Source organism: Aquila chrysaetos, chromosome 26 (assembly GCF_900496995.4).
Source record: "Aquila chrysaetos chrysaetos chromosome 26, bAquChr1.4, whole genome shotgun sequence".
Classification (NCBI taxonomy): Eukaryota; Metazoa; Chordata; class Aves; order Accipitriformes; family Accipitridae; genus Aquila; species Aquila chrysaetos.
In genome coordinates, this window is record NC_044029.1 from 17,003,094 (window position 1) to 17,026,890 (window position 23,797).

A 23,797-nucleotide genomic window follows, 5' to 3' on the forward strand; every position below is an offset into this window, starting at 1 on the left:
TCAAGGAAAACTACAGAGCAGTGAAACCACCCACCTTACTTCTGCATGAACAACTTCACATGGTTTAAAATACATGTTGCGGAGGTTTGAAATGGAGTTAAAGTCTCTCTTGAATTTTGAACATGAACTTTTACCTGAATTGGAAATATCAGTGTAAAGGACTGCATTTTATTTTTGCTTGAAAGAACATTTTGTTGTCTTTCTAGCAAACACATTCCTTTGAATGGATTATGATAGGATTTTTCTTAAGTATACAAAATTATATTTCCCCTAGCTGCAGTTGTGGATGAAATCAACTGTTTGCTGCCTGCAATTCTGAAAAACTGATTTCTACCATCTACCATTTTTACCCCCAAAGTGTAGGCAATTTTGAATAATCTCAAAATAGCTTTGGGTCCATTTCCACTTGCAGGCCTGTTAAGTGTTCTCAAAACAGAATCAAATGCCCAGCCCTTGAGAGCTTCCATTTGATGATGGTGAAACACATTCTCAGAAATAAAAGGCAATCTGATCCTAATAAAATACTTCCTCAAAAAAAAGACTCGAGGAGTTACAAAAACCCAATAAACAGAAAGGTCATTTAGTCACATGGAAGAGAGCACTAGTACAAGGAGGCCTCAAGGAAAACAAAATGCAGAAGTTTATGGAGCAGAGACTCCCACCATGATGTTTCCCAACGTCCTCAGTGCTGCAACACCACTCTTCCAAGCACAGCCGCATCACCAGACCTCATTTGCTGAAGGGATTCATTAGGGAAAAAAAAATTGGAAATGTCTCTGGAGTTTCCTGATTCTCTGGATCTCATCTTCATGTTCCACCCTCAGTACCAAGCGATGAAGTTGCTTTTGCTGTATGTTCAACAGGCAGATTTCAGGTAGAGAGTAAACATCCTCTGAGGTACTGAACAGCTGAAGTGACATTCAATTTTCTCATCTAGCAGTACTTAAAGAAAATTGCCTGCAGCAAACATCACCAAACTAATGCACTGAGGTGTCATGGTTCCTTTGCCTCAATCCCAATGGTCCAAGTAGAGTACAAGACTTTCAGAGCACACTCGTCAATTACTGATTACGTCTAAATCGCTAGAACTTGTATTCTACTGGCACTTCTTTCCCCAGACCAATATCCATGCAAAGCTTGCTAATTTTTCATTGCTTAATCACAGCTTAACGTGTTGAAAATTCATACATGTACCTTCAACATTTTAGCAGTTTTTGCAGAATGACAGTCCTTTTATTTTTACTGGTTCCGTATACAGCCACGTGATACACTGAAGCTAAGAAAAACTGGGGAGAATGATTCACAGTAAAATTTTGAGAAGTCCATTTCTTCTTAATCAAGGCAGAAACAATTCTCATACAGTCCATGATCATTGACTAAATTCTACATTGTTTTAAATTTACTTAGCACTATAAATAATCATTAGTGACAATACTACTATAACCTGAAAATAAGGCAGGGGCAAGATCTGATCTACATCTGGTTTATATTTATAGTGTTCATACTTGTATATTATTTATATGAATACACTTGTATAAAACAACAACAAAATAAAACTGTCCCCACAACAGTAAACAGGATATATTGTACAGCTTATAAGTTATTGTATACAGTAAAACTGATATCAAATCCTATAGGTTATGGGATACATTAATAAATAGACAATGATATATTAATTTGCAAATTTAACAAAGAATTTTAAAAGAGGAAGTAAGATATTACATACAATGGGACTGATTCATCATCACTGCTTTTACTCCAGTTTAAAGTAATGGCACTTTCATGTCATGGGAAACTTGGAAGCAATAAGGTAATGAATCACAGTCAATACATACAATTTGGCAGAGCTGTAACATTTTAAGAGCAACCTGAATTTCTTGGAGTTTGAGTGCTTGATTTTGCAGTCCTGAAGTTGAATTATCCACATTTAGCTTCTCTGCCTGACTGTTTAATATATATAGGAAAAAAAAAAAAAAATTTTGTCTTACAGTATTCACCAGCTTTGCTTTTTGATTTGGAAGTAAATACTCAGCTTATCGCTTTGCCATTGCTCTTTCACACCAAACCAGAATCAAGCCGTGGAAGCCCATGGCAGTCCCACGGGTCCATCCCACTTACACAGTGGCTCATGTGTTGGCTTTTAACGATAAGTGGCACCCTAAGTATCTAATCACTCTATTTATAGAATTTAAAACCCTAAACTACTTTGGAACATTCATATATTTTACCTACTGCTAAGCTGGCAAATATGATTTAATTACAAGTCTGTAATCTAGATAATAGCTTTTAAATCCACTGAAGCCAAGATGTGCCATAATACTCATACAACTACACATATAGTTGTACCTAATTCCTAATTTTGCATGCTGCAACTGTCCAGCAGTAAGTAGCAGAAATGTATGTATGTACATATGTAACAGAAAAGGAGCAAACCAGTGTTGTGGACGGACTTATGTCTGCTATTCTCATGCTCACTGATTACACTTATATTAAAAGCAGTATCAGCAGAGGACTGCTGTGGGAAGAGAAGCACAAAATGCTGCTCAAGAACATCTGAAGCCAGATGGCCCAGTAGCTAAGTGGTCATGCCAGACACAGAGGGGTACTTTTGATTGCTAGGGCTGCTTGTGCTTCTGTTAGTCATGGCTTCTTCAGCTGCTCACAGAGCGTGATGATGAGGTCTAATGGGGAAGCTGCATAACAGTCATAAAAACTGTTATAGGTGTCTGCTGCACCAGACAATTTGTCCTTCAAGCTTTGAAGGAGACAGGAGGCAGCCATGGGGGGCTGAGGGGTTAAAGGCAGCCAGTGATTTTATGTTTGAGTTAGATTTAAGAAAACAGTATGCTTCACACTGCAAATCAGTATTTATTTTACCACAGAACCATCAGAATCGACAATAGGGTGCCAGAGTGCATCTTCACTAATCTATCCCATAACAACACGGCAGCACAATTGTCAAAGACACATATTTATACATCTGGTAACCACTTTTGTCCCCACTACTTAATTAAAGATTAGAAACGCTTTGGGACACATGTACACACGCACACATTGGGGGGTGGGGAGGGAAGGCAATACAAATTTTTTGTTGCTGTCAGAAATAGAAAGTGCCAGGTAGTAAGTACATCATCGTTTCCTGGTCCCACTGTTGCCACTGGCAGACTTACTGAAACTTCTGCTCATCTGTGGGAAGTGTACAGTTGGCGTTCTTTCAGTGGGGCCATACAGCCCTAAATTCCTGGCTGTAGCTGACTTTCGAAGAGGCTTGACGCTGGGAAAAGGATTGAAGACTTGTGGCTTCAGGTTCCCAGGCTGGGGAGATTTAGCCAGGTTTCCACTGTCTCTGGATGAACTGGAGGACTCTGATAAACATGGCTGGCTGGACTGATGGGATGTTGACTCAGCATTGGTTTTGTTATCCGAGGCAAGTTCCAGCGCTTCCAGTTTTAGCTGAACCACTGACATGTTTGTACTGCTGTCCGTAGAGACTGGCTCAGATGACTGCCGGTCAGCTTTTCGAGTAGTCCTGTCATCCAAACTACCTCCTTCTCTTTCTCCAGAGTCAGAATGTTTGGAAGTCTCCTCCTTTGCACCAGGACTATTTGTTTTACAGCTCTCGCTCTGCTCATCTATTAGACCTACAGTATCCCCATAGCCCAGCTGGCCTTTAGCCCTAGCAATATTCTTTCGATGAACTCGTATGTGAGTGCGCCATGGAGAGTTCAGTTTTGCTTTAAGATCTTCTTGGGGAATGGGAGACATCTTCCCTGTAGCATGACTTGGGATGTGAATAACAGCGTTTTTGAGAGACCTGTTATTCAATTTCATCTTCTTTCCTAAAAGGAGGTGGTTTATCACTGGGGAATGGTTTACCTGAGAAGGGAGGAGGCTGGTAACTGGCCCTTTGTCTGAAAGAAAGTGTTTAAGAGAAACACAGTATTGTAAAAGGACAAAACCAATTAATGCTCTAAGGATGCCCCATCAAATCTGATGCCCTTCTATGAGATATAGCAAAGGTTTGTAGGACTGACAGATATTTACAAAAAAAAGAAAAATCACTGAATTTCTCTTTGATCTTGGGGTCAAACACAAAGCTGTAACTTCTATAATAAAGATTTTCTGTCCTCCCTCCCTGCTTCTTACCTATGGAATACAGGAATACCATGAAAATAAATCATAACAGAAATAGCATCTCAATTTTTGGAATTGCACTGTAACTGATAGTTTAACATTAACGTTGGCTTCTGATCTTTCCCCTCTCCTTCATTTCTCTTCCAACCATGAGAGGCACTTCAGTCCCTATACAAGGTCAGTCAAATAAGACTGGAGACTGAACCAATGTATTTCTAACGGATAAACCACACCTATTAGGTCCTCTTATTAAACCAGAGCAGTAGACTCAGAATTAGGTAATTAGATGACAGTTTGATTAAACCACAAACCCAGCCCTGCATCATGATTAGTAAGATTAGAAAGGTTCATGTTTGGGGGGTGGGGATTGGCAATCCTTGGGAATCAACGTTTTACTGTTTGCACTGTTTCTGCTGGCTACAGCCTCTGTTTAAAGCAAATACTTTGCCAATATTTAAAAAAAAAAAAATTCCTTACAAATGATGTTAATGAAAAATTGCAGCTCTATGTATTCCAATGCTCCTGCTAGGACAAGTTTAGACAATCTAGAAGAGGAATAAAAATTCTCCACAGTGACCCATCTGCATGGTTCAATGCTGACTTTAGAAAGGTGACACCTAAGTGGGGAGGAATGAGTGGGGTGGGCTGTGTTCAGCTTGCACACCCACTAAAACCCTCAGCTGCGCTGTTCCTGCTAAACTCCACATTGCCGAGTTTGCCAATTGGGGAAATAGGCTCTGTAACACAGATTGCTAAATAACGGCCTGATGTCCAGCTCAATCCTCACAGCAGTATCATTATGGCTAGGTAAACTGTCGGCCACAATGGAACATCTAAGCCAGTTCTTCAGCTGCATAATTTGCCATACCTGAACTCAGAGGAGTTAGGATAACACGGACCAGCTAGGAATCTACCTGCCACTTGGTCTGAAGCGTACTCATCTCCTCATTTCACTTTTTCCAGTGCATCAGTATGTCAACTCCAAGAATGCCAAAGATTTGAAGTTTTTAATCAGAGAGATCACCACAATGCACCCAGATAGCAAAGACACTTTTAAGTACCATTGTTCAGCTGGTCCCTGGGACCTAAAAAAATCCCAGGGTCGTCACCTTCAGATCCTGACAAAAGAAGAAAAAACATCACCCTCTCATTTACAATCTGTCTGTACAAAGTGGTATCCACTTTACTACTAATGTGTTATATATTCCATCAGTCTCTCTTGTTTTGTCTATTTGGTTAAATGTAAAAGAATGTTATTTGCCCTGTCTCCTATAATGAAGTTAGCTTGTAATAAATTGGTAAATGAAGCATGTTCTGATATGTTACCTGCTCTGATATAGACATGGTGAACCTGCTGTTGCTGCTTCTTCTTTATCCTTGAATATTGCTTTTTTAGTGCATTAATATCAGTGGTCATACGCTCCATCATCATGCTGTTAAAAGCAGCGTGATACTCGCTTCGGCAAGAGTCTATTGCTCCTGGACTTAATTCTGCAATGTTACTGGAACCCAGACTTTGTTCTTCATTCTGATCTGCACAGAGTGGGAATAAAGTGGAGATGAGGAGTAGTTGGCATACTCAAGAGTTCTGCAGATTATCTGCAAGGGAAGTCTATGTCTGATTCCTATAGTCTTATTTAACTGTAGTCTTTAATTAAAAATTTATTATAATATGCATATTTAACAAAGCTGCACTATTTATAATAAGAAGTATTACATTTCTAGAACTACTGCTTAAGAATAGCAAGGGTTTGAGGGGAGTTCAAAGAGTACAAAAGTCAATTAACATAGCAATGCAAAGTTACAAGCACAGTTCTTCAATTACCCAAAAGTACATCAAGCCATCACCAAAGTAATTCACAAACTGGTTATTAAAGACACTCAATTGGTCAAAGAGGAGGCTAACAATGCAAGTTATAAAATACATTACAGTCAAGCAGGCATGAGACTATACAACCGACCTAGTGATACCAGCAAGAAGCATCAAGAAACAGTTATAGCACAACAGGGAGAAAGCTGCTAGTAGCAACAAAAGGGATAGGCGCAGAGCAGCTGAGGATCAGGCAACTTGAGAGCATCTCCAGTCAACAGCTGCAGATTAACAGCAGCAGTGCAATTTATTTTCACAGCTGGTTCTGATGCACCACCAAACTGGCACTCCAGGGTCAACAGGGTAATTCTTTTTCAAGGGATATTTGTTTGTCTTTGGCTTAGTTTGCAACAGCAGTTTGATGTTCTGACTACGTGCTAGCTTGAAGCAGCAGGTAGAGACTTACAGTCCCTCAGGAAGGGAAAAACAAACCACCACAGCAATCAAGAGGACAACTGCAGCTTACAGGTCTCGGTGAAACCAAGCCACAAGAATGATGTGTAATCAGATAACAGTGACTGCTACATCAGTCGGGGTTTTTTTTGGGGGGGGAAGGTGGGGGTGGGTTGGGGATAAATAACTATAGCCTCTCCCAGGATATAAAATCACTGTTGATCCAGTACCATTTTGTAAAAGCTGCTGCAAGTTAACAAATGATCTGCTTTGCTTGTATGGATCAGAATTTTGTTCTGCTTGTAGAGCTTGCACAGGTGAACATATAATTCTGTCAGAAATTTTATTACAATGTGGATGGATTTGAAAAATAGAGACAACACCTAAACCATACCCAATTTAAAAAAAAAAAAAGTGAATATACCCAAAACATACAACAGTCTGAAGGTTTGGCCAAAAGCGCAGTGAAATGACCTGCAGAATTCACTCACTGCTGACAGGTTCCAATATTAGCCATGCATATGCTAATAAAGGTCAAGATTATTTATTACATGTACACTCTTCAGAAAATGCCGACTACCTAACAGCTTTCTTGAAAATAAGCACAGATTTAGGGTGGACTTTTTTCCACACATGTGCTTTTTTTTTCTTGTGGGTGGGCAACACTATGGGTTTGGATTTTTAACCATTACTGTAGCCAAATCCTTAACCCACACTGTCATTTAATTTACACATACAGCCTTCAAACTTGACTTTGAACTCCTCTTCACAGACTGCAGAGCAAGTCATTTGGTACCTGCTGTAAGCTCTATGTGAATACAAAATACAATTTTCAAAGCAGCTTTCACAGATGAAGTTACAGATGATTTCTGCAAGGTGATGCAGATTTAACTATGTTTTCCAAAATGAACAAAAGCACTTTTACCTTTCATTTGTTTTTGGTATTTTTGGAGCTCTGGTGCCAAAAACCCACTTAATGGTCCAAGACAGCCAATTGCATTGGCAATTGAGTCTTCATCATCTAGGTCATTCTCCTCATCACTGTCTCTGGTTCTGCCTAGCCTTCTGTCAAATGAGAACATAAGAGAAATAAGAAAGAGACATTCTTAAATATGATCATCACCAAACATCTTTATCTCCTTTAGGAGCATACAAGGGAGGATGCCACCTGCCTTTTCACTATCTGTGCAGGGTAAACAATAACCTTATATGCCATAAGCAGTGCATTTCAAACTTACCCCGAAAGTGAAGTTGATTTCACTGCTGCAGGGAAAGGAGTAATGTTGTACGTGTATTTCTCCCTTAATTCTGCCAGTTGTGGGAAGGGAAACTGAGCCATGGTATAAACAGTCTAGGGGATGGAAAAAAAAAATGCAGCTTTTAAAATTTTCACTTTAACTAACAGTCCCACAAAAGATTTCTCCATGAACAGACTTTCAGTCTTGCAGAATTAAAGGCTGCACATTCTCTAGTGCTGTAAAATGGAAATGGTCTAGTTTTATGATTCAGTCAGTATTTCCTGCAAGAAAAATAAAGACTGACTCACTAGAAAAATACATGGTTCAGAGAAAAAAAAAATAAAAACGGAACAGATAACATGAGATGTAGGGTCCTTTTCAATTCCTATACTTATTTAATAATCATTGTCAATCCTTTCCTTGCCAGCACACCAGAAATCCTCCTCCTCCTCCAATTACGATTTCACTTGCATGAATGCATCATTGAGGTTTTGGGAATCTTCCAGAAGACCTACATTTCTGCTCAAGTATTCAACAAGGTATTGACATTAGCATAGATAGGAAGGAGCAGATCCTCACTTGATGTGGACTGTTAAGAGATCCATTACTTCACCTGAGCAGCCCCAAGAACTTGTGTGAAGGAAATCACTTCCACATGAAAGTTACAGCCAAAGAGGAAGGACCCAACATTATCCAGCTAACTTTCCTCCTCTCAGTTTCTGGTTTTGATTGTTCTTGTTGGGGGGGATGGGGGGGGTTGGGAGGTTTTTTTTTGGGGGGGGGGGGGGGACAGGGGTAGTGAAGGTTGTTCTTTTAAAAGAAATTTGTTCCATGGTGAAACCTCTCTGCAACTCTCTGAACTCAACATGTAGTCCCTAGAACTTAAAAAGAGGCCATAAAAAAAACTCCAATACATTTTATTTACTTCAATACTCAGAGTTAAAGAAGATAAATAGTTGCAAATGTATTTGCTTTCAGCATTATTTTTGCTTTGTCATTTTGTAATAACAGAACATGTGTCACCAGCCAGCCTGGCATAAAGACACACCACGTTCATTGCAATATCACTGCTGATTTGTTCCTACCTATTTTAATTGCCTTTTTTTTTTTTTCCTACTTTTGTACACTTAAACTATTCAGGACTTTCAGATAACTGACACACAATCCATTGGGAGTCTCAACATCAGAAGTAAAAAGAAAAATAGCCAAAATATAATTTCTCATAGTTTCTCTGAAATATTATAGCTTTTCTCCATCTTGAAAATTAAATGTCTTCTGAAAGACAGCAACATAACAATTTCTCATTAGCTATGACAGGAATTCTTCACTTATACTTTTTTTTCCCCTGTGCTATTAAGTCAGTGACATTTTCATCTGAAGGCAAATGGCCTCAATTAAGATGAAAGGAAATTTTGAACAATTTCTACATAATCCATTCTTGAACTGTGCCTTGCCTGTGCTAAATACACTAAGGAAAATCACAAACATGAATTCAGTACTAGACCTTTCCTGACAGAATAAGAAAAAAACTGTTTCACTAATGGTAATGCTGTAAGCAATGAGGAGCAGGAAGGATGCTGCCGGCTGGAGTGCAGCTCAACAGGCTCCTGCGTGAAAACGCTTTTTACAGTTCGAGCCATGCACAGACTCTAAGGCAAGGAGGATGCCTACAAAAACCCAGAGCATGAACTGAAACTTTGCCACTCCATGAAACTACAATGCTACTGTGAAAGACAAGTGTTCTCTAGGGCCTGAACAGCGATATCCTGGCAGTCTACTAGATGAAGGAATTTTATGATCTGGAGAAAGATCTACCTCCGGCCCAACATGCCTGCCTGCTTGTTTGATCTCCACCACAGTTCCCTGGTTTTTTTTCCCCATATGTCTTGAGTCTCTCCCTTCATAGAGAAGGAGGTGTGTCTGGAATTTATTTCTACCCTTTATGTCAACAGCCTTTTCTGGTAACTTGTTCCATATGCCAGTTACCCTTTAAGTAAAACAGTCGACTCCGAATCCTCCATTTACTCCTTGCACCTACTGTTTTAGATTATGCTTTTAGCTTTTGCCTGTCTCCAATCTGCGTCTATTCCAGATCCCGTGCAATTTCTTTCATTTAGCATACATGTTTTTAGCTTAATTACTTGTTATCAGATTATAACTGGAGGCCTCATTTGCCACCTGGTTAAGAGATCCACAAACAAAGTTTATGCTGATGCAAGTTCCACTGGAAATTAAAAAAACATTGTCAATCAACACCTGTGATCTCCTCACAGCAATGCTTCAGAGTCAAAGCAGCCTGTTCCTAGTTTGTACACAGCCTTGGATGCCATTTGGTTAATTCTGGTGAAGCTGTGCCAGAGTGAAACAGCCTACACATATGAACCATGATGTAGCCAAACTTACCATCTTATTTATGGCCATAAGAGACAGATTCTGGGAACCAGAAAAGAGACAAAGAAAAAAAAAACTCTCTTCTCACCTTAAATCAGTAGCATTTGTCAATCCTTTGCCTTACCCTAAAAAATGCAAAGCCATCCACACCCTCAGGAGAACACCATACAGAAAGTGATAGGCTGTGACTTCCAAGAGGGTAAGCAGTTTTGCAGACAGCTCAAACACACTTATCTCAAGAGCCACCCCACACTGGTTTAAGGCTCTTCTCTCTTTTCACCTTCACTAAGAAAACAAAACAAAAAGCAAAAGCAAAAACACATCCAAAAAACCCCAAAGTGCTACTCAAGTAGAAAGTTAACAGCGAATACCATCAAATAAGGGTAACCATCTACAGAGGATGGTCTAAAATGCTAGGGTACTACAGAGGAATTAATCCCTGTTCCCCTCCGCCACAGTGAGCACACAGGGATTGCCTCTCCTTTTCCTGTTTGCTTCTCATCTCCTCTATGCTGCAATGTTTCTAGGCATACAAACTGAATTAGTTTAGCTGCTTATAAAAATGCTCGCTTTCTGACAAGACATGAAAGCATGTACTCAATGTAGCACACGTTGCTTAGAATATCTGCAGACACCTGGTGTACAGCCTTCTGCCTCCATGTTAGAACCAAAGTTTATTAATAGGCCAATAAAATGACATTACTGAATACCGTATTTGTTTAACTTCTAGTCCTGAATACATACCTGGTCTAGCATCTGACATGTACAGCACTTACCCTTTATCTACCTAAACTGTTCAATGTGAAAAAGGAGGAAGCTGTAGGCTTGCTTGCTCCTCCAATCCCTCCATGCTCTCCTCAGTACAACATTGTAAGAACTCTTGCCATGCAAGAGCCAAATCTGCAAAAGCTTTAAGCTCTCAATCCCAGGTATATGTACTGTCTGCATGGGAGGGAGGGAGGCATTTTTAATTATAAACTTGTACCAACTATACATGCTGGTGGAGAGAATGAGGACAAGAGTCCTCTGATCTACTTTAGACATCTGCTCTGTCAACACTTGCCTCTAAAGGATCAGCCACACATCCCTCCTCCAACTCCTAAAGGAAGCAGGTCTTTTAGAGCACAATTTGTTTTCTAGTGAGATGATTGCCACCAGCAACCTTTACTGGAATGTGTAGGGAAGGCAGAATAGGGTATTAATCCTTTCCTGCAGTAAGATACTAATCCTTGAGCTACCTTGTAAAAAGTATTAGATGTAAATTCACCGTTCAGATTTTGATGAGGGGAAAAAAGAAAAAAGAAACACCCAAAACATTTTGAAAACGAAGCAGTCTAACATTCATCTCTGGCTGACTCCTCTGGAAAAGCCTAAAGCAATTTAAAAAACAGTGTCTTCAAGCAGCCTGGATCCTTTTATTAATGCAGTGGTTCATATTTCTTTATTTTCTTCTTCAGCACAGAGAAAATTGTTCAACTGCAGCAGCCAGACACATGGTGGCATTCACATACCCTAATGGTAAACTCTTTTAGCGCCTAATTCTCTCCACTTACGGTAAAGAGGGCCTGGAGTGAACACCTCAGATGGAGAGAGCTACACTGTCAGTGCCTGCCTTTGACTTAAGAATACTACCTGAACTACAGTGTGGTTTCTTCAACTGAGAGAAAACACATAAACCAGACACACTGCTTCTCTATGCAGAAAACTTAAACCTGCCACATTCTCTGTATCAATGGCAATGCTATCCTACCATAATGCTCCTGTCAGTGTCACAAAATACACATGTACCCTATGAGTACACATATACCTTGTACCAAGTGCTTATTTTTGCTGAAGCACAAAAAGACTGCTAATTTAGTATACTTGTAATTGCAACAGTGGAAAAAACCCCAAAGATCCTTCTATCCCTTCAACCAGTCAGTTACCTATGCCTTATCTTCTATTACACACAACAGCAAAGAAAGAAATCCTCACTGAGTCACTGAAGTCCACTTCAGCTTTTCCAACATTATTCTTTCTCACATCTTGATTTTGTATTACACTTGAGACCAGGAACTGAGACACAATGAATATGAGAAGGCATCAGCTTGTGCCACCTTCCTCATGCATCCTCAATATCTGAACTGTCTTGTGAAAAACCTTAACACTTATTTAAAAAGCATGCGAGTACCTCTGACCAGCTGCACTTCCATTTTTGAAACAAAGCCACAGTGCTCTCCCATTCCTAGAGCTCCCTCATCAGACAAAAAAACAATAACAACAAAAATAAAAAACCTGAAAGTAATCCTCTACTTCGGGGCAGTACTTTACCAGACTAGGTATTATCCCAGACACTCAGGAAGTTTTGCTTCCAATAATGAGTAACGGAAGTCAACTGCTAACCGCTGTTAATAAACTCATGCAACTTCATAGACCGAGACTGACTTTTTTTCCCTCCTCTAAGACAGGTAAAATATTTCAGGTGAACCATGTGCCCTGTATTTGAACCCATTTAATCACCATGCTCTAACTCATCAAAAGCAAAGTTCCAGAACTGTAGCATGAAGTCTTTATAAAACATCTAGGCAGACAACACCTCAAGGATATCACAAAGAGAAGTGCAAGTGCAAATCAGTAAAATTGTATCTGCAGTAGTAAAGGCCCTTTCCTTTCCCAGAACAATGTGGATCTTTGTTCTCATACAATGACGTATGCTTTAAGAATTCAGGGGCTGCAATTATCTACAAATGTCTTTGTTTATAGTTCACTGACAACTGTTCATGGCTTTTTTTAAATCATGAAGGATATTTTTTTTCTCCTACTCGCTTGATAAACTCTTGCCTCCCACAGTCTCTGCCAAATGAAAAGGACACAGTGTAATAAATAGCTGACCAAAACATAAAACAAAAGAACATCCTAAAAATTATGACTACTAAAAGATTCTACATCTTACTTGTGTAAATCCAATTGGGCATTATATCACAACAAACTTTCAGCTGTCAACATACAACCAATTTTTATCAAATGGAGCCTAATGGTTCTCTGTTCTTAATGTATAAGGTAAGATTTTAGCTTTAACTGCACGTCACCTATTTGTTTCATTGACATGCTAGCTCAACTCATTTATCTTAAACTTTTATTCTTGGAAGAGTTTAGGTTTCTGCAGTATCTGAACAAAAACGTAATGTTAGAAATCAGCACCTGAAGGATGTGTAGAAAGCACAAACAATAATTATATCATAATTACTCACCTGCATGAGTTCATTGCTGTCAATCAGACTGTCTTCCAGCATCTCCTGGGTCAGCTTGCCCATGGTACTGTAAAACTCATCTGCAGTTTCACAACACTCTATTTGCCTACATCAAAATACATGTTGGGTTTTTTTATTTTACTTTTACATATGAATATACCCCTGCAAACCAAAACTGAACTTTCTGTCATCATTGAAATATGCACTTCCATTAGTTGCCTTAATTCTTAAGTTTATTGCAATTCTCCATACACTTCCAAATAATAAAACTGTGCGCATCACATAGGAAATGCTGGTGCAGTAAAAGGATATACTGAGCACAGCTTACTGTCCTGACTGCTCACGATAAAGGATTCATGCATGTCCAGACAGGTTATTCCCTCTGCCCCTTCTACAACATGAGAATCAATAAATCCTCCGTCCTACTAGAACAAGGGAGCTCACCCATCAGCTCAGAAAGGGAGCATAAAGATTTCTTGACTGCCTCATCGCCCATTCTTCACTATGCACCAAATGGCTGAATTCACTGGGTGAACTGTGGTTTTGTCAGATGGGAACATATTCGCTAGCCAGAAAACATTCTGGTGGAGTAAATTAAGTATAGGTGTATTTATATATGTCATTGTATTCAAAAGAGCTGAGCTCACATACTGCAGAATGAAGGAAAATTCACTCATATCCTGCATATTTGTGAATGCTACTTCTAAATTAGAGATGCAGATGTTTGTTTGTTCTGGGGGGTTTTTTTGTTTTAGTGGTGTGTGTGGGGGGTTGTTTTGGTTTTGGAGGGAGGGGTCAGTTGGGTTTTTTGGGTTTTTTTCCCCCCACACTTTTAAAAAAATTTCTAAAAACATAAAATCACCCACAGAGTGTCAGCTAAAGGAAAAGAAATATGAATAATATGCTTTCGTGAGTTGCTGTTCTACATACGTTAGAGTCAGCTGCTAAACATCCTCTCCCGTCAAGTGAAAAATTGGTTTTACTTCTATCCCAAACAAGTGCATTGTTGGCTGCATATTGTAGCCTCCCCTGTAAAATACAGCTGCTGGAATGATCAAAAAAGTACCCTGCCTTTTTTCTTAAGGATTAGAAGAGGAAGCTTCCCTTGATCTTCAGTGTCTATAGGGAACAACCATTGAACTATGAAACTCCTACTGAAATCTTAACATAGTTTAGGTAAAAGAATGATTAAGTAGTTAAAAAAAAAAAAAAAGTAGAAACAATGGGTATGTAGCCAATTATCACAAGCTTACTGCTTACCTTCCCTGATACCTTCAGTCTCTCATGACCTCCACATACTGCTTTCTCTGCTGCACCTATTTTTAACCTCCCCATTCCTTCAGTCTCCCTCAAAACAGAAGTATGATTGAACCACCCACATTTTAGGAAATGCACTTCTCACCCCATTTTTGGGTCTAGAAAGATAGTCTTGAGAAGTATGAAGATCATGAGACTATGATCACTGTTTCAGGCCCCACTTCTTTAAATCCCCCCTGTTCTATTTTTAGTGGAGAAGAAAGAGGAACAAAATCACAATCCTCTCCCAGCAAAAACACAGGGCCCGATCTTTTACTTCCCCATCTTGTTTGATATCATTAATCACAAACTTACTGTATTTCAATTCTTGTTCAGTTTTAGTGACTCATCATTTTCTGGATCTCTGGTTATCCCACCAGTGTCCCTTTCTGTTAATTGCCCCCAAGTCTCCCAGACCTTCTCCCATGCCCCACAAACAACAGCTACAAGGTGTGCAGTGTGATCAGCTTATTCTTTTGGACATAGTCTTATAGATTTCTTCATTCTGTTCCTTCCAGTTTTTAAAAAACACGTTTCATTTTTGCTTTAAGTTTTGTAGTAAAATCTTCAAAGCAGCGACTTTCTTTTTTATCGTGTTATGAGGTGGAACATGCCTAATTACAGCTTTAGGTGCACAGAGACCCACTGCAATAGGACCTTTTATCTAAAGGTGTGGTGCAAAGTAATAAAGCACAATGGGACTATGTATAGCTTAATCCTAATGTAAATGATTCATGCAAGTTTCATTAATGAACTGAACAAACAAAGCTCATAGGAAATTATTATTCTAATCATTATTCTTCAGATTAAAAATTAAATATACTAAACAAAGTCTCTTACAACACTACTAGCCTGCAGTGCTAATTTATTTAGAAAGAAAAAAGAAATGAAACCTCCAAGGACAAAGCTAACATAAATCCCAGTGGTTCAGTCTCAGGGAACAAAGGAAGGTGAGTGTTGATAGGCATCACAAGAAAAATTTGATGCAGCTGCTGACACGAGCTGAAAAAAGTTTCCAGCTGAGCTAACATCTGCTCAACCTGTCAGAGCTCACACCTCCCACTGAAGTCAGTGACAAAACTCATTTCTCCAGGAGCGCTGTACACTCTTTGGAATGCAAATACTTGCTATGACAACAGAGGAGTTTAGAGGAACTGACCATCTCTTGTGTTTTGTCCTATGTGGTGAGTTTCCAAGGCCATAAAGGACTATAATAGAAACTTGGCTAGCAAGTGCTTAAAAGCAGAGAATTTCAGGAAAATTTGTTTGCAGGCCTTAACAGAAAAGAACCATGTAACACTAAATCATTCTCTTAGTAACACTGAACTCTTTTCTTGGGTATAGCCAATAGGCTCAAATCCTTAAGTCTCCTTAAGTGAAAATAAGGAATTAACATCCCCAGCTTCAGGCACCCAACTAAATTAGCTAGTCACCCTTAAGTCTCTCTGTATGTCTTTCCACAGAGTATTTACCAGCTCCCTCAGAGGTCTACGTTCTGGGAAGTCCAGCCAACCTTTTAGCATAGCATGAAGACATTACACACAGACAACACAAACAACTGGAGACATTTCCTGCAGAAAGGGTCAATTAATTATTATGCCCATTCTGATACAATGCCAGAAGCACATGTTTTTGGGGAAGCCATAGAGGCACTTCGTGCAGCTTTTTCAAAGCAGAATCATTCTCCTGAAAGATCGCATCTTGTTTAGAATTAAGAACACGCCCTTTGGAACAACGTAAGTTACACACATTGCTCGTACTGAAAAGAAAAATCAGATAAAAATAACCACTTACTCTCCTAACTTTGCCCAGATAGCCAAAGCTACTCTCAGTATAATTTCAGAGCCTTCAAAGAATACTGAATCCCAGATCTTCAAAACTGTATGGTTAGGCAGGCAAGTGGCAAAGAGGGTCAGAAACCACTGCATTGTGAAGACATTTGTAAGTGGGGGTTCATAGCCTCCTGAAAAAAAAAGTAAAAATCTTAAAGTAATTGTAATTTACTATTATTTTACAAGGAATATAAACTGCACACTGAAATCCAGACATTCTAGAACCGCTGTTATTGCTCAAAACTTACTTAGCCTGCAGCTGTCCAAAGATAAGCTGAGAAAAAGAGCAATGGAAAAATTACATACTTCATCACCTTTCATTCTGCTGCACTGCAAAAAGCTCTAAGTAGCAGTAGCATTGGTTTTAGACTGTAAACCTTGGAAAACACCACCACACCTTTCTTTTTTCTTCTTATATCAGAAAGATTGCTTTTCCTTCCCCAAAGCCATATGAACTAAAAGCTTTTATTAAAAAAAACCCACCAAACCACAACTACCAAAAAAACCCCCAAACCACTGCATTTCTTCAGGAACTAATGGCATAAGAAGTCTTTATCTACATGAAGGTGAAGGTGACTGTCTCTGTAAAGTTTTATCTATTGTTTTAATACCCTGATGCACTGCCAGCTTAGCAGAAGCGACTGTAACACATTCAGTTTTCCTTTTGGCTTGTTAAGTTTCAAACAAGTTTTAGTATTTCAGCCTGAAACTCTGAAGTTTTACTTTCTTGTTATGCTTAGAGAACACTTAGTGCATCCTAGTATCTACTGATGCACTGAAGGCCATGACCAAAGAGGCTGCTGCCTGTGAAAACACTTTCAAACAGCAAATACTTCCGTGATACCCTTTCTTTGTTTTTACACAGTTTGGGTACAGTCATAGTTTATTTACATGGAACATGGTAGCAGATCTTTTCTAAGATGGAACTAAGGGTGCACTTAGCTTCCAGACTGAAAAAAAACTCAACCAACCAACAACAAAAAACCCACCTTCCCCAAAACACTACCAAATAAAAGAGCTGTATGTTGTTTAGATGAAGTCTGGAGGGAATGCTACACCAGGGGGAAAAAAAAAAAAAAAAAAAAAAAAAAATCACAGTGCAAAGCCAGTTTTCAGCTAGCAACCCAAGAAGTACTTCTGAGTTTTGCATCTGTGTATTGCTAAGCATCCAGGTGAAGCAATAGTAACCAGCCACCATTGGCTCTCACATTGTAACTCTTCACAGAACCGCTATGTAAGCTAGCAACTACAAGGAGCAATGGTAGGACCGGTATCTTGAGCAAAGGCAAGAAACAACCTCTTCAAGGTAGCCCTTGTACTAAGCTATGTGTTACAGTGTTGTCACTCCATACATTTTATATCCTTGTCAACACGATCCGATTAGTGGTGGGACCAAATTATTTCCCCTTTATTTTTTTCCTGAGAGCACACCTATTTATGTTAACCTTATCAATAATGGAAACGGTCATTTTTCACCTTAACAATTTAAAATATATAAGCACTAAACTCACGTAAACACTTAAAGACTGTATTTTTAGACCAGTGCTTAGACAAAACGATAGCAAAAAAGAATTTAAACGCATTTTCTGTTGAACCTACCTCCACTTTCTCTGTTAGCAGCTCTTTGCAGGGTGTCTAAGTGCTGGGACAGTTCAGGAAGCTTCATTCGTAGAAGATCTCGGAAAACAGCCATATCCACAGAGAGAGCACGGAGATTATTGACAAAATAGCTATCAGGAAGCACCTTATCAATTAGGTAAATCATGATCTGTGGGGAAAACAAAATATAATCATGTAGGACTTAGAGCCAGTTATTTTCTAGGAATAACAGAAAAAAATACAGAATTTTAAAGTTCTCTGTTCACTAAAGAACAGCTTGGAGCCAGTGGCAACACGTCTCTGGTATCTCCATTTATATGGGGAGAAAACATTTATTTTAAGCATCCACAGGTACTCTAGGTATCCACAAGCAATCAAGGCGCAAAGGCCCCTTGAAGCTGTCCAGAATTTATGAACCATTAGTGACCAAAATCCATGTCACACTAAGCTATGCCCAAATTGGAAGCATTACTCAAACCAAAGGCAACTTTTGGCACTTCTGATGCTGTATGCATTTATGAGATTCTCCACACTGTTGGAAAGTTCCACTGTTCCTTCTCTGGTTGTTAACTGCCACAACTAGAAGACTGATCTTCCAAATCATCTTTTTTCCCCTCTCCAAAATGCAAGATACTGTACTTTAAAAAACATTCTCCACACATTTTACTGTGATGTGTTACCATGTGCTGCACTTCATCTTGTCACTTTAAAAGGTGCTAAATTAAGCAGCATGAGACTTTTTAAACAGACATCTGTTTCAAGTGAGATAGCTCAACTACATGGGTGGTAATGTATTAACTGGATAATGTCAAACTTTTGAATGAACAAATGCAATGAAGAAATATGCAGAAGTTGATGTATACCATCAGCCCAACAGAAGATGCTGACCTTCACTTCAGGATCTTTTAACAATCTCTATGGCCACTCTACAAACCATATCCAGAGAGCCTGCGTGCGGTCATCCCATGTGCTTCAGCTCTCCGTTACTCTTTTGTTAAAATTTCAAACAAGCATCCTTCTCATCTCTTTCATGCAGCCTCTAATGCTTGAGAGGAGCATGGCACCTTCATACACAGGAGACAATCCTCCTTCCAATCCCTCTCGTTTCATAAGATGCCCACAAAAATAGCTTGGCAGACACTGGACTTCCAAGAGCACCACCTTACATAGTCCTACTGCTTCCTTTTCTCTCCCAGCTGCTTGTGACAGCATGCTACCACTTGTCCTTGCAAGATTTTTTCAGGCAATAACAGTCTTCTGTTCCATGTTTTAAAGCACGTAGATCAGTAGTCAATACAGGAAAATCAACAGCTTTTACACATTTTTTGATGGTGGTTTCTTTTTGGTTTTGTTAAGTTTTTAAGGATTTAAAGGAAATAGGTGATCAAAACATAGTACACAAATAAGCTGGAGTCTCATATTTTGTCAGATGCATTCCCTAACCTTTGCTGAATACTGGGACAACTCATTGTCTTTTAAAAATATGCTTTATTTTGTTCAGATGTATTTCAACCATCGGAAGAATAATTTAATATAGCAACATTAACTTACAACTATGCTATTTGTGTTTTCATTAATTTCTTATGACATAAGCCATAAATCCCTACCTTAAAGAAACTATTTTATAAAGGCTGTTGCTCCTGTCCTACTGAGTGGTATTACTTCAGAAATCTCAGATACATGAGAGCATAAGAAAGAACAAAAATCTTTTTGCAACACTGAAGTCCATTCTATTTCACTGACGTGAATTTTTTTTGAGAATGCTACTTTAAAAAAGCAGCTTCACATATTTACGAGCTTGCAATAGATACTTTCTTCATGACACATCTCTCTCTATTTATTTTTATTATTTGACTTTGTAGTATTTCCCCACAATAATATGCAGGAAAAAATGGGTTTTAAGTTTCCATATATGTGAGACCTTATGCATACTTTGATAGTTTCTACACATGCAAGCTGTGATTTTCTGGCTTACCATAGTTTCGGTAGGCTAACTTTGAGGTGTCTTCAGGGATTTAACTTAAACATGCTTACCTTACTAGTGAAGAGACTCAAGCACCCCTGGCTGGGCATTCACTGAAACTACCATGTTGGGTCCTGTGCTGATAAAGCCCCATGGTGTCAGTAGTACCAGCTGTTTCCCAGCCTCTGGGAGACACTTCCTAGACACAGAGCTTTTGTTTATAATGTCCTTCCCGGAAAGGGGACCTGACTGGCGAGCCCTGAGAATCCCCTTGCTCCCTTAACTCATATATTCTGCAATAATCCAAACATAGTTTCCTCGTAGCTCCAATCCTGAGGGCAGCTTTACAGGCAACAGCCTCTGCAGCTGTTCCAAAGTCACTCATCACTTTCTGTAGATGGCACAGTGACTACAACAATGAAACGGCCACATGCTAAGCCTCAATTCCTTGGGTTCCCCCCCCCCCCGCCCTGTTCCTTTTTTTTTTTTCCCCCCTTCCCTTTTCCCCTCTCTCTTCTGGGGAAATTCCAACACTGCAAAGCCCATGCACTAAGCCTGGAAAAGAAGTGACTATTTTCTATTAGAATTTCTAATAGAATTTTCTATTCTTATTTTTGCCAGGTAAGAACAATTTTGGTGCTAACAGCCTTCAGTGCTTTACCTCTCCGGAGCAGCCTGGCACCATTCCATTGCCTCCTTAGCACAAGGAGCCTGATACCACTCACAGTAAAAGACAAACCAATAATATAAGGATGCATGCAGTTCTTATAATCAATTTGGACTTCATAAACCTTGGGCAATCGTATTTTCTGTATTATCATAATGTGTTTTGGGAGCTTCTGGACAGTATAAGAACACAATAAAATGTGACAAATTGAAGTTTAAAATACTGAGGAAATTTTTAGCAAGAATTATTGAAAGGAAATTTTACTCTCTGATATGAAGTAGGTATATTATGGTATTTTCTTCCTATTACAGGCAGCTTTCTACAATGAAGTATTAAATACCGGCTAACTGGACTCTACTACCACAAGCTTTATATTTTAGGAGCTCTGAGTGAATTTAAATATTTACCATATTTAAATCATTGTCTAAGGCAAAACAAACAGCTCAGTATCTCAAAGAGTCACAGTCATCTTTTACTAATCTGACCCCAACTCACACATATAAGCAAGTTTACTTAAGGAAATTTGCACATGATCTTGGCAAACCTTAAACCACATCCTGTAGTAAACTGTATTTCCATTTTCTGACATATCATAAATTTCATTAAGCTTTTTGTTAATTAGAAAAGGTCTAAAAAAATAAAACACTGTATGACTACTGTAGCCCAGAAAGTAGCTTCAAAGTGATTTACTTTCATTTTAAATATTTATTTTGTGTTTTCCTAGAATTTGCTTTAAAATGCAGCAGATTTATTAACTGTCTTGCATGCTATTGCCACACAAGAGGCTGATAATGGAATCTGATGGTTTCAGTTACCTATGGTGTTTGGAAGCAGATCTGGGATTATGGGATAAGACATTCTAAAGTGAGTAGCAGTGTTCCCATTTATTTTTATTATGTCCAAGCCCTCATTTGTTTCTGTTTGCAAAAAAATTTAACAGTGATAACATTCAAACTGTTCATTTTAGCTCAGACAGTATAACAAACAATCTGCAGATATAAATTGGTTAACTCCTTTGAGTCCTGCCCTTTTAGGCTGCCTACAAAATTCATGTACTTGTTTATTCTAAAGTTCACTAACTAAAAGCAATCTTCAACACTGAAAAAAAAGAAATTTACTTACTTTCAGGGCATCCCCTTCATTGCCCTCCATTACTTCCAGAATAAGTGCAGCTAGTATGTTAAATCCTTGACAATAGCCAACAGATTTATTCCACCTGGCATAAGCCAGCAAAACACGTTTTAATACCACTCGATCTTGCTCTGCCTCCTGGCCACAGTAAGAACTGCAACCCGTTCGGTGAAGGTCCTTTAAAGAAAAGAAAAGAAAAGAAAAAAAAAAAAAAAAAAGGAAAGAACAGACTTCCTTCCACCTCCACCCTCCCAATACATACTCCCAAAATTGATGGAAATGTTTCTTTTTTAATCTATAAACCTTTAGCTTACTGAAGAAAAATAGGTTAAACAAGCTCTTAAGCAAACAAGTTACCTAAAAGATGTTCACATGAAGATGTCACAGAAGATATTAACAGACACCTAGGTTTCAAAGAGGCAAGATATAACAGCTGCTTAATTGAACAAAAAAGAGCAACTGTTTTTATTGAACTATAAAAGAACTACTAGGCAACCAAGTTTTCAAAACATAAGAAAACCAGAAAAAGGTGTCCTTGAGATTTAAGTGATTTATAAGTGAAAGGCAAAACATGTACTACAGTGTTTAATATTTCACAAGTAATGTCTATAAGCTTAAATTACCAAGTACAAATGACAATTGTAATAATCAGGAACACAAAGTATTTTGCTCTGTATACTTTAATTAAGGTGGTTATAGAACACAATCTCTCCTAAACAGAGTAATATCTCCTAAATAAGTAAACAGACTAATATTTAAGTCACCACAGCAATACAAATCTATTAAGCTCTTCCCTAAAACTGCCCACTGCTTTAAATATTAAATGTTAATTAGCTGAGAAATACACATAAACAAAGGTGTTTCAGTCCTGTAAGATAACTGAAAAATGCTTAATTGCTATATTATAAAACATGCTTTTTAGTCCCAGCAAACATTTGTGTTTGTTTATAGAGAAGAGGAAAAAAACCCCACTTATGTTCCTTTGTCTCCATTAAACTCCAGTATTTCTTTTAAAATAAAAAAGTAGAAATTGAGGAGAAAAAAAAAAAAATCAGTAATAGCAATTTTTTTCCCCAGCTATAACACTAATCAGACCAGTGCAGAAGGACCAAAGAAGCCAAAGAAATAATTTTGGTGGGCCAAAGGGAATTACGATGTAATTTTTGCCAAAGCAGTTGCAGAGAACAAAATAAATCCAAATTCCATCTGGTAGAAAATTCAACTTTTCATTAAAAAATTAAAATAAAATAACAAATTAGCTGGCTACCTTTACTATCTGGATGCCCATAGAGTCATCATCAGGATTACTTCTTTCATTGAATGTGAAACGCATGGTTTTATCCCAGTCAATGGCTATACTGTGTAAGTACTGATCAGCTAGGGTCAGCCAAACCTAGAAATACACAAAGCAAGACAACAAAATGAATTATTTCGCAGATAAAATATGAACAGTTTTAATATATACTGTTAGATGAACCTCATCAGCTTCACCCATATGTGATCTGCTGTTAGACTTGAAATATGCAGAAGAGGACTATACCTAAAACAATTTTTGCACAATTCAAGTAATACCTTGCTCCCTAAAACAGAAAGGAAGGAAACAGCATTAAGTGTCCAGATCCGTGAACTGCTTACAAAGATGCAAGTCCATTGTCAGAAACTGAATCCACAGGGGCCCTCCAAGATGAAAGCACATTCTCCTACAAGAACCCTCCTTGTCAGTCCAGCCCTTCTAACCTCATAACCAACAAGGAGTTTTATAAAAAGGTAACACTGCTGCAGGCTTTCCTCAAACCCAGCCATGGATCCACCTCCTGGAAACCCCACAAAAGAAATCTAGTCGTGCTTCTCTTTACCAGAGGTCTGCCTCTTCTGAACAACTTTGTAGAAGAAATAGTGTCTAGTATTAACCATTTGGGATTGATCTGAAAGTATCACTTGGATCAGAGTAACTTACTCTTACAAGAGGGCTTCCTAACTGTTGGTGCTACAGGGAGCTCTGAAAACAAACATTTTTACTATTTTCAAAGCCTAATAATTACCAGAACAGATT

General features: G+C 38.6%; 1 protein-coding gene across 6 annotated transcripts in view; it reads right to left on the reverse strand.

The window, feature by feature from the left end:
- Positions 1-1,202: 1,202 nt before the first annotated feature.
- The window catches only part of TBC1D30 (TBC1 domain family member 30), a 57,745-nt gene continuing 35,150 nt past the window's right edge, over positions 1,203-23,797 (reverse strand). For 4 of the 6 annotated variants that reach the window (XM_030002862.2, XM_030002858.2, XM_030002860.2 and 1 more), the window contains 10 exons: positions 23,012-23,137; positions 21,736-21,921; positions 17,984-18,152; positions 16,347-16,515; positions 13,257-13,362; positions 7,636-7,748; positions 7,323-7,462; positions 5,461-5,667; positions 5,196-5,252; positions 1,203-3,911 (listed from right to left, as the gene is read on the reverse strand). In XM_030002862.2, the coding sequence (XP_029858722.1) occupies positions 3,130-3,911; positions 5,196-5,252; positions 5,461-5,667; positions 7,323-7,462; positions 7,636-7,748; positions 13,257-13,362; positions 16,347-16,515; positions 17,984-18,152; positions 21,736-21,921; positions 23,012-23,077 (1,995 nt within the window). In that variant the 5' untranslated portion in view covers positions 23,078-23,137 and the 3' untranslated portion in view covers positions 1,203-3,129. The remainder of the gene's footprint in view (positions 3,912-5,195; positions 5,253-5,460; positions 5,668-7,322; positions 7,463-7,635; positions 7,749-13,256; positions 13,363-16,346; positions 16,516-17,983; positions 18,153-21,735; positions 21,922-23,011; positions 23,138-23,797) is intronic. The other 2 variants (XM_030002859.2, XM_030002861.2) reach the window with 1 other exon arrangement.